Source organism: Elephantulus edwardii, unplaced genomic scaffold (genome assembly GCF_000299155.1).
Source record: "Elephantulus edwardii isolate Elephantulus edwardi_28Jun2011 unplaced genomic scaffold, EleEdw1.0 scaffold00178, whole genome shotgun sequence".
NCBI lineage: Eukaryota > Metazoa > Chordata > Mammalia > Macroscelidea > Macroscelididae > Elephantulus > Elephantulus edwardii.
Genome location: NW_006399928.1, coordinates 2,769,139 through 2,780,523, shown reverse-complemented (window position 1 = coordinate 2,780,523; position 11,385 = coordinate 2,769,139). Strand labels below are relative to the sequence as shown.

The window sequence follows — 11,385 nt, the reverse complement described above, 5'->3', positions numbered from 1 at the left end:
AAAAAACCAGGATCCAGCATTGAGTCTCTTCAGTTTAGTCCAAGAGAAGTCACTGCTGTGGCCTGTGATCAGGACATCTGTGGTCCTGCTCAGGTGCTCATCATGCATGAGAAAGGGGACCCCATCAGAGCTGAGGGTATAAGGCATGTCAGAGAGACAAACTCTCAGGCTAATAGTCATTTCCTGCATTCTCTTGCTGTGTCTCAGTCCCTTCAGGCTGATTGGAGGCAATCCCATCTCCCTCACCTGACCATCACATCTGTCTCAAACACAGCAGCTCCACATTCTACTGTCTTCCTCAAGGACACCAGGATATTCTCAGGGGACACCTGGGAAAAGGGAGGTAGTAGGGAAGGGTGAGAGCCTGGGAAACCATAGGCCTGACTGCTGCAGTCTAGAAGAACAGATGTCTGCCACTCTCCTAGCATTCTGCCCAATATTTACCATGGGAGCCCCTCTGTGTCCCACCATCCCAGGCTTGAGGGGTGAGTCTCTGGGTTCCATGATGCAGGGTGAGGAGATACATAGGTGGACCAGGTAGATGGCCAGAGCAACTCCATAAAATAGGAGCAGTAGCAAAATCCTGGGACCTGTGGAGAGTGTGGGACAGGCTATGGAGAAAGGGCAATGCAAGGGAAGGAAACATGGGTGACAGGAGGCAGAAACATGGGCAGCCAGTGAAGACTTGTGGGGAAATGGGAAAGTACGTCTTTCATGGATGCAGTAGAAGGTATCATCCACAGACAAGGCCAGGAGAGTGATTCCAGCCACTGCTCCATTGTGAAGGAATGGGGGTATGGCTTGTGGGCAAGAGTTAGTAAAAACGGACCTTCTTTCTAGTGTTCCTTCCTTCTCCTGTTTGGAGTTCAGAGCTTCCCGCAGTCTTGGAAGACTGGGAAGTAATATAAATACCAAGGTTGGCCATAGGCAAAGCCTCCCACCTGGACATTAGAGACCAGCTACTTACCTGTAGAGACAGACATAAACTATGCCATTCCTGCTGCCATTGGATGGATGTCCAATATTACAAGGCCAAAGGCCACAAGAAGTATAATGAGCATTACCAGAACCTGAGGGACCAGGGATAAGTAGAACCTTTTCTATTAGCTTGGGCTCAGATAATTATGTGCTTCCTCACTCTATGGAGACAAGACTCTTCCCTTCATTTAACTCATCCATTGTCGATTCACTTAATATATATTTACGGGACTTCAAGTCTTGGGTTAAACTCTGCAGTTATCATGGTGAAGTCACTGGCAAGTAAATAGCCAGTTAATCCCTGGGCATCCAATGGCTCCTTCTCCCACTGGCCCCCAATTTGAATATACCTTGTGGAGACTGTGCAGATGCAGAGGTTGTCCATAGAGTTGTAGGATCAAGGCCAGGATCTGGGGGCTGAGAGTAACTGGAGTAATCATGTGCCAAGGGAAGGAAAGCTCATTGTCATAGGCTTCAAAGGTCAACATCTCTCTTTCATACAAAAATTTAGTTCCTTCCCACTAACTCTAACTAATAAGAGCTGAGCAGAAAGGAAAGGTTGAGCTAGGGATTTAGGCCAGTTGCCCTTGGACCCACCAATAGCAGGGATGCATATGTGACCAGTAGAGAGATGACCAGAGACTAGTCCATCCAGTGTCCTCCTCAGTGGTGTAATAATAATCTGTGGGATAGATGAGAGAACTGTCTAAGCTGGGGAAGGTCTGTCAATAATGACTTGAAGGAAGTTGGCAGGTGAACCTAGAAGGACTAGGAGTGATGGGAAAGCCTTTCATGGGTTCAGGGGCTCCAAAGATGGGGGAGACTTTGTGGAAAGATTTTCTAGGGTAGTTAAGGGGCTTGAGAGACCTGGTAGGGCTGAAGGATAACTGGTGATAGGAGCTGAGCATCCAGAGGGTCCTAGTGTGGACATAAGAGTAACATATATGCTGAGGATGAAGAATCCATGACACAGTCATTAAAGCTGTGCAGATCATTGAGAAGAATGAGCGCAATGTACAGCCAACCCGGGGTGAGCAGGAAGGTGAGAAAGAGCAGGCCAAACCAAATATACTGTAAAGGAGTAAAAGAGAAGCTCACAGGCAATCTATGTTTTCAAGTTTAAAATTTCTTATTCATGGCAGCTTAAGAGGTCTTCCTACCATGCATTGAGTTGCTCTGTTTTGGGGTAGTCCTTTCCATATTTGTGGGAGTTTTATTTTAATTTTTATTGTGTAAAACATGTATGGGGATACAAGGGAGTTATGGTTGGGAGCAGAAGAGTGAGGATGGGCAGGGATGAAACCAAAGGGCTGCACAATTTGGTGGGTAGGGGGTTGGGTGGGCGAAGGAAATGTGAAAGATCCAGGGACCAGAAGAGACAGGGTAATGGTAAGGATAGTCCAATGGAGATCAATTATTATTATTATTATTTTTTTTTAACAAAGAAATTGTCTCATTCACTTGTGGATTTCTCATTTGGGAATGGGATGCAGACTCTCTGGCTTCATCATGCTTAACAGGGGCGTTGATGTGAAGGGGAAGAGGGAAAGGGGAGCCCACTTTAACATCTTACTGATGGTCCTGGGTTGAAGCTGCATGCCTTCTTGTTCAGTTAGAAAATATTTTCCTGATGTTTACTGCCCTCTGGACTGCAAAGTGTTTGCCAAGGTGGGTCCAGGGGGGATGGCTGGCTGAGCCCTGAGGCTCCATCCTCCTATGCTTCCTTAGCTGGCAGTTATATTTCCCTTTTGTGTCTGGAACTGGGTTCAGCTCTACCGTGATGGTTGGCATCCTTTCTTTGGGGGATTTTCTCCAGTGGAAGCTTTACAGGCAGTTGAAGCATTGGGCCCAGATGGAGCAGCAGCTGGGAAACTCAGCCATGATGGTGAAGACCTAGGGTAAGGGATACTCAGTCATCAGGGAACCTTGCAGAAGGCAGATCCCAGCCTCCTTCTCAATGTATCTGAAGATTCCAAGGAAGGAGCAGAGGCATGGACCAGTGCTCAACAATGGAGGTTAAGGAACAGACCCAGATTGCTGAATTGGGTGAGATAAACACTCAGGCTCAAAGCCTGGTACAGGTAGACAATATCCATGGTCTCTTCCCCTTTAATTTTAATGTATAATCAGTGGGACACCAGGAAGCATATATCCCTTCTCTGCAAATCCTCCCTATCAAGCACTAGTGGTGGAGTTCTTGTTATGAGTTGGGGTGGGGTGTGTGGAATGGAGGATTAAACTCAATTTAGCAAATTGACGCATAGCTGGCCAAACTTGAAGCACCTCCATGATGGAATTATGAGTAATCAGAAGGCTCCAGTTCTGACCTGAGACTAAAGGAGGCCCAGCTCTTTGGCCGGTTGCTATGGATAGATTACATACATCTTAAAGCCCATACTCAAAGATTTCTCTATCTTTAGTTCTCAAGGGGTCTGGAGTCCAACCAATAAGAGAAAGACTTGAGTGGAACAAGTTTCCCGGGCCACTGTCCACCTTCTAAAGGAATTCCTTATCTACTTATGGGCCTGTGAAAAACCCAAACCCTCAGGCCCAGCCCTGTCCCCCCTTGTCCCCAGTAAGAGCCTAGTACCCTACTTTCTCCTTCTAGGACCTTGTCCTCTGAATTAGTTCCAGTGAAAGTACAGGGTACGTGTGCTAGAGGTGTGATTGTTTTAGGGCAGGAAATTCCTGTACCTTGTGTTTTTGTGTCCAAGATGGCTGATTTACTAATTCCCAAACTGGCCTGCACAATTGTGATTCTACATGAGAGGTTGCATATAATTATGTGTATGTGCACAAACAGCTGTTAGTACAAATTTGCCTCAATTTGCTCAGTGATTTTGAGTATGCAAAGAAACCCCTGGATATATCCAATGAGCAAATGTGTGTGTATGTAGGGTCCTAAGGAAAACAACTTCTTATTCTCTAAGCTACCCTATGGAGCTGGGCCCCTGAAAGAAATAAGTGTGTGGTGGGCACCAAATTGCTCTGGAAACATTTCTTCTAATCCATTGCTCACTTTGGGAAAGGAGAATTAGAGCAGAGGGTGGAGACATAGTGGGGTTTGAGATGGAGAGGGAGTTGAGGGAATAAAAACTTCTTCCCTTTCAGGAAAAAGTAATTCCAAAGGGCAGTCTCTAACTCTTCCCATCCCAAAACTGGTTTGCTGTAGCCTACCCTGGGTTCTAGTCTGCATCTATTGCTTATCCTCAGGTCTTGTCTTTGTACTTTAGACACTGCCTTCCAGAGCAACACCTACCTCCAGAAGCTATCTGCAAGAAAGGATAAGGGAGCTAAGAAGGTGTGCTTCAATCCTAGGTTTGGGTCACTGCTGGTTCAAGCTGGTCTCCACCTTACCTCTTCTGACTGTAACTTCTAGTTTCCCCAAGCCTTCACATCTTGCAGCAGCAGCAGCAGCAGCAGCGCTCTCCTCTGAATTGTGCTTCCCAGGTCCTCTCCAAGTCGCCAGCCTCTTCCCTTTCCAGTCCTTGACTCCACTCCACTAGTCAAACAAGTGACAGTATTGCCACCTATAGGAGGCTGTGGGGGTTCTCTCTGAAGTCTTGAGGCCCAGTGGGGTTGGAAGATGGGAGAAAGGAAGAATGAGGGAGAGTAGAGTTGTTTTTTCACTGGCTGGCAGTCAGGGGTTTGGTATGAGGAATTCTTTTGTGCAGCCTTCCCCATCCCTCCTCCTGTTCACTGCCAAGATCTGTCCCAGTTTAGTGAGTTCAGACACTGAGAAGTTGGAAGCTGTGTGTGCATGTGTGTGTGTGTGTTAGACTCAAGTTCCATGGGAATATGTAGCCTTGAGTCAACAGTTTTCCTTCTGTCTTGGGCTCCTACTTCGCCCTTTCCAAGGTACATTTATTAGAGATGAAGTTGCAAACTACTTCCTTAATTCTGTCATTGTGCATCCTAGATGGCAATAGCAGCTCTTCCCTTCCCTCATCACCCTAAATGGGAGATACCATTAAGGACACATTGAAACAAGTCGAGTCCAGAAGGCTTCTAAAATCTCTTTCCACAGATAATGCCTAATCATATATTCCTTTTAAACAGTTGTTTCCTTCATCTGTTCCAGGAGAATGTGCAACAGTGAATGAATAAAAATCAACTTTTCTGTAAACTTTTGTTAAAATCACAATAATTTTTAAAAAAATGTCCTGGGGGGGGAATAAAATATCTTCCCAATATTTATTTGTTATTCGGGTAACACAGTTTTGGAAGCTGATTTAAGTGGGCCTGGATACATACAAAAAGTGCTGTTACCACACCATCTGCAGGAGAGGGCTGGCTGAAAAACTGTATAGTCAGTTTTGCTGTAATGTAGAGTTCTTGGGATGAAATAGAGGCTGGCCTGATTTCTTTTTTTTTCCTCTATCTTTTGGTTAATACAGTGCCTCAAAGTCTGGAGTCTAGCACAGTACTGGTGGGAAAGGACGTCTTCTTTGGGGACAAGCCAGTTTACCCCTCCTCCACCTGCACTGGATGTCCAACAGTGAGAAAGAAGATAGGCTCTCTGATGCCAACAGCCTGTCCCCCTCCTTCTCTGCTCTCCGATTGTATCAGGAAGTTCTATTTGAGCAATGACAAAAACTTGCTTAGTCCCTCTGCCTTAGAATGCAAAGAGAAGCAGGGATGCTTGCTGGTAGGAGGCCAGAGAGGGCTGTTGGTCACCTAGTTCTTCTTCTAGCTTCTTTCTAGGCACATTGTTACTCAATTTCCTTTGCTAGGGTTTGATGGATTCTAGAGTAGTCTTGGCTTTAGTGAGCTGAGTTCATGGGAGTGGTTCAGGAGGGTTTCTTGTTGTTTTTTATTTGCCTGGAGTGGTGCAAAGGAGTTGGGATTCATAATATAAGGATACCAACTCCAGGACTTGAGAAGTTTTCAAAAGGACTACAAGGTCAGTCAACAGCTACATATTGCGTTTCAGGATGGGCCCCTTTTATCTTTAAACATAGATGGAGAACCTTAATGCATAGTAAGGAATAAGCCATACCCCTCCTTTTCAGAGAAAGCAAGCATTGCTTTTTTTCCTAGGATCTGACAGCAGAGTGAGCCTATTCTATACCAAGAAGTCAGGCTTCAGGGTTGCTGCTTTAGTTATAAGATTTAAATCAGGCTTCAAGTTCTAGCTCTATTACTAACTCAGTGACCTGAGATATGTGGCTTAACATGCATACTGTCTGCTATCTAAAAGATCTCAACTCATAATTACCCTCCATTAAGTTTCTGAGGTTGTAAATCCTTACAGGAGACTGCCCATGTTTCTCCCATGAATCTGCTGGTGGATTCACACAGCAGACCTTTTGGCTAGCAACTGGAAATTTGACTCATTATCCCAGCAGGGTTCTTTTCTTAATTGATGTTTCTTACTCCCAGATCTGGAGGCTAGGCAAGTTCTATAATGGATGGAAGTCAGGTAACTGGCCTTGCTAGCTTAATTCCAATTACCTAGGGTAGCAAAATAACATAAAAACATAACACAACACCATGTTCTACATTACTCTCTATGAAAGAGGGCAGCTACAAAAACACAGGGAGGTAAAAAACCCCCAACGAAACACAAAACCAAAAACCCCCCAAACAACAAAACGCATACAAACATAGGGAGGCTCAGATACTTGCAGTGAATTTCTTTAACAGCTTTCTAAGGAGTTAATAAAGGTTGGAAGGGTAGTTCTCAATCTAGCATAGAAAGATCGTGCTGATCATTTAACAGACTCAATTTTATTTATTTATTTAACATTTAAAAATATTTCATTTACCTCAGGGACATAGAAAACAATCGAAGGTACTGTTAAAAAACATGAAATCTAAAGAAGATAAGGGCAGGAAAAATTCTAACTGATTCTGAAGATGGGGTGGGGTCCCAAGTGAGGCTCCCATCCTAGGACAGGCTACTCCATTATGCTGAGACAACATGGAATAAGAAAGTTTCAGCATCATTTGCATTAGGAGACAAGATTAACTGCTTATGGAAGAGCAAGCTAGACTGAACTGGAAAATGATTCCCGGTAAGTCATTAGAAAGGTCAGTTAGTTCAATAGGTGGCTTAGCATCCTTCTGGAGAAGACTGAGTAGTCTGATGTTGGAAAAATAGAGACAGAGTTAATAGCAAAAAAAAAATTCTCTCCTGTTCAATAGCACACTATCCTTCTTTTAACAGCAAGAAAACAGAAATACAGAGGAGTCTTCACAAAATCCTTTCCAGCTGCAATCTGAAAGCATCTTCCAAGTAAGACGAGGTAGAGATGATGAGTCACACTTCAGTGGTTCTCTTCTACAATAGGGGAGCAGCCAGAGAAGAAGCTGGTATTGCTGGTCAAAGTTCGTTTCTTTTTCTTTCCTGGGGCCTTATTTTCTTGGGATTCTGTTAGTATATGTTTTGACTTTGGGAAGTGAAGAGAGGAGGGAGCTGGAGTTATCTTCTTTAACAGTACTTGCTCCACATCACACATCTCTTTCAGGATCTAGAGAGGGTGGAAACAAGGTATGAATAGATCTCTGGTAGAAGCAGAAGCTCAACCCAGCCCAGCTACACACCAAGTAGTATGAGGTGTCCCTTAAGACAGCTGTATGGGCGGGGGGGTGGGGGAAGTGCCTACCTTCTCCCCAACCCCATTCTTTGCCAGAAATGCTAGACACAGAAATGAACACTAATGCAGTTAGAAAGTGCCACTTACCTTGCTGTTGGGAGTAGCACAAACAGGATTGAAGAAGCTCAATCCTGGAGTCACCTCTGTGGGATCTTCCAGTTTGAAGGAGCCTTCAGAGTCCTGGGTTCGCTCAGCAGTGCCCAAGCTAGTCTGATAATCAGGCAGAAAGGCATATTTTTAAGTTAGCTATCATTGCAATCACTTGCTATGCATTGGAGAGCTGGACAATGACTAGGGATGCTAGAACGAGAATTGATGCCTTTGAGCTGTGGTGTTGGAGAAGAGTATTGAATATACCATGGACTGCTGGGAAAACAAACAGGTTTGTCCTGGAGAGGGTGAAGCCAGGCTGCTCCTTGGAGGCAAAGATTCTGAAGTTTCGTCTGACATACTTTGGACATGTTACAAGGAGGGACAAGTCCTTGGAGAGGGACGTCATGCTTGGGACTGTGGAGGGACACCGCCAAGAGAGGAAGACCCTCGATGAGATGGATTGATTCAGTGACTGGGGTAATGGGGGCAGGTGTGTCGGAGATGGTGAGATTGGCACAGGATAGGGCAGAGTTTAGGGCTGTTGTACATAGGGTCACTATGAGTTGCAGGCGACTCGACAGCACATAACAACAACAACAAGGCTATAAAATTATTCTCCTTTAATTAGTAAAGTATTAGTTCTGAGGGCCTGATTAGTCAGTCTAAGCAAGATTTAAGGAAACTACTCGAGGAGCATGTGTCACTTAACAGGCTTTCTCTCTGAAAGGATGAAGTAAGGCTTAGAGGTAGCCTCTGAAAAATAACGAATGGTTAGGCTAGCAGTACAGGATATTTCACAAAGTGAGGTTTAAAATAAAACCAAGCCTTACCATTTTTTCCCTTTCTAATCCACAATACTTTGGGCATATTGCTAGGAGGGACTATTCCTTGGAGAGGGACATGATGCTTGGAAAAGTGGAGGGTCAGCGAAGGAGAGGAAGAACCTAGACCAGGTTGATTGAAATAGTGACTGCTGCAGTGGGCTCTAATGTGTCAGGAAATTTGAAGATGGCACAGGATAGGACAGGGTTCTGATTTGTTGTTCACAGGGTCACTATGAGTTATACTCAACTCGGTGGCACCTAACAACAACAACAATCCACAGTGTCCTTCCTAGCATCTCTACAGGATGTTTGTTACCTTTCCTTTCAGATAAGAAAACTGAAGCCAAGAGAGAGACATTACTTAGTTAATGAGGTGATTTTGTAATGTCATATAGACAGTACTAGAGGAAGAATCAAGAAACCTGATGTTTAATCTTAACTGTCACATACAAGACATTTAAGCTTATCTCTGGACCTTGCTTTTCTTCTCTGAAAAATGGAAGCATTGGACTTGATCAGTCCAATAAAATATTTGTACAAATGAAATCTTAAGAGACAGTTCAAGTAAACAAATAGCAAAGGAAGCTGAAATGGGGTAAAATCTAATGCAGATAATTTCCTTCAACCCAAAGAACTTCTGGATATCTACCAGAGAACTCTAGAACTCAATTTGAAAAACTATTGAAATTCAGAAACCTTAAGGTCTCTGCTATTTCATCAATTCATACTTCGACCTCTAGCTTATCACTGATGCCTATCTATCTTAGAAGTCTTTAATAGAACACTCAGGGCAAAATTTCACATGTAGATGTTAAAAATGCATTACATATGATCATTAAAAGACACTGGAGAGCTACATCAATGAGTCATGGCTTTTGTCATGGGCACAAGTACAGTCAAGCTAAAGGGTTTAAACTGCTTGGTGCTGCTTTTCTTAGGGCACATTTTGTTTCCCTGAGTTTAATGTTCCTGGGAGCATTGTAAGGAAGATAGCTGCTGTTAGACTCGCTCACAATAATGACTGTTTCCAAGGGAAAATGTCTTAACATGCCAGAAGGATTAACTACCTTTCTGGAAGCTGCTACTTTGGTATGTGCCTTTTCTAGTCATAGCTAAGCCTTTGAACTAGGTTTATCCTGCATGTCTATCTGCTTGTAGATGCTTGTGTTTTAGGTTTTCTTGCCTCTGAAACTGTCAAGTCTGAGGATGGGGAGTCATTTAGACAAGGTAATTAGCTATGTTCTTGGGAATCTTCTGAGAAGGCTACAGGTTCTGACAGTGGTGTGTGGAAAGGTTAACAGTGAAGAAAAAATGAGAAATGAAAATGCTTCTGTTTCTGGGTGCAAAGAGAAGGAAGAATTGTGTTGGAGACTCCATGTTTCAAGATGAAAGGCAAAAAAAAGGGGCAGAAGCTAGTAGGAGGTTTGCAGTTTAGAAAGAAGCAATGGTATTGATCTTACCTTGTCTTGCTTGCGGTTCCTACACTTTGTGGAGTCACAGCTACAGTCCATGCCACAGTCTGACTTTTGTTTCCTGCACCCACACTGCTTGTTCCCACACCAGCCTTTACAGGAACACTGAAAAATAATATTGTATAGACACATTATGAAGGGGTTAGAAAATGAGTTACAAGTGCCTCCCTTTATTTTTAAGCCTTTCCAGAAAAAATTGAAAGTGCCATCATCTTTATAAAATTTCTGTCTCCTCAGTCCTCTCTTCTTTAGTGAAGCAATGATTATGAAGAACCACTCACTATAGATTTATTAAGCATAAGTCATACCAGCTAATCCATGTTCTTTTTTAGATAGTGTATGTATACAGGCATATCAGAGGGATGACATAATAATGTAAAGCAACTGACAAAGACTGTCATGACAATATTATGGAAAAAATTAAAAACTACATGCAAGATGGTAGTATCTAACTAAAAAAAATGCACCATTTTCTAGTAGATTCTGACACATAGTAATCATTATTGAGTTTCTGAGGCTGTAAATTTTTGAGAAAAACTGTCATCTTTCTCCCAAGGAGTGGCTGGTGAATTTGAACCACCAACTTAGCCCAACTTATGTCCCTAGGGCTTGTTAAGATGGTAGTATAGTTGTTATGCAATCTTGGAGCTGTGAAGGCCTCAGCCTAGGAACAGGACTTCTAAACCACAACGATGGCTGGAGACCAATTTGTGCAAGGCCAATTTTGCTGGCTATCGATGAGGTCTCCATAGCCAGAGGGAATTAAAAGTGTTTAGACAAGAAATGTGTTTAAAAAGCAAAAATGAATACATTGACTTCTGGTGGCAAACTTTTAAACAAAACCAGAGTGATCTGGGGAAAGGTAGCTCATGAATTAGAAACAGGAACATGGTTCAGGCCAAATTTTAATGCAATCTTCCACATTGTCCATTACACACAGAATCTGTGTAAAGTTGTATCTCTTGAGGATTTAAACTTATTGAAAGGCAAATAAATAAAATTACGGAATGTAAAAAATAAGCAAACAAGAAACCACTCCCTCTCTAGCGTCAACATCATTAAGACCTACCCTTGACACATGAAACTACTCCTTATGATTTTTTTAAAAATTAGCTCACAGCTTCTTCAAAATGATATTGCAGCCTCTCCCAAGTTGTTGTTGTTATGTGCCGTCGAGTCACCTGCGACTCATAGCAACCCTATGTACAACAGCCCTAAACTCTGCTCTGTCCTGTGCCAATCGTACTGTCTCTGACACTCCCACCCCAATTATCCCAGTCACTGAATCAATCCACCTCATAGAGGGCCTTCCTCTCTTGTGCCATCCCTCCACCCTACCAAGCATGATGTCCCTCTCTAAGGACCGGTCTCTCCTCACAACATGTCCAAAGTATGTTAGACGGAGCCTCAGAATCCTTG

At 43.4% G+C, this 11,385-nt stretch overlaps 2 protein-coding genes across 2 annotated transcripts in view; both read right to left on the bottom strand.

The window, feature by feature from the left end:
* Positions 1-2,859, bottom strand: part of GDPD2 (glycerophosphodiester phosphodiesterase domain containing 2) — a 46,080-nt gene extending 43,221 nt beyond the window's left edge. Inside the window, 11 exon segments of the mRNA XM_006896002.1 lie at positions 8-130; positions 247-329; positions 445-590; positions 708-800; positions 964-1,015; positions 1,017-1,070; positions 1,329-1,388; positions 1,576-1,643; positions 1,854-1,865; positions 1,950-2,049; positions 2,740-2,859. Of these exon segments, the coding sequence (XP_006896064.1) occupies positions 8-130; positions 247-329; positions 445-590; positions 708-800; positions 964-1,015; positions 1,017-1,070; positions 1,329-1,388; positions 1,576-1,643; positions 1,854-1,865; positions 1,950-2,049; positions 2,740-2,859 (911 nt within the window).
* Positions 2,860-7,247: 4,388 nt separating this feature from the next.
* Positions 7,248-11,385, bottom strand: part of KIF4A (kinesin family member 4A) — a 389,040-nt gene continuing 384,902 nt past the window's right edge. The window contains exons 28-30 of the mRNA XM_006895963.1: positions 9,955-10,071; positions 7,665-7,787; positions 7,248-7,451 (exon numbers count right to left, since the gene is read on the bottom strand). Of these exons, the coding sequence (XP_006896025.1) occupies positions 7,248-7,451; positions 7,665-7,787; positions 9,955-10,071 (444 nt within the window). The remainder of the gene's footprint in view (positions 7,452-7,664; positions 7,788-9,954; positions 10,072-11,385) is intronic.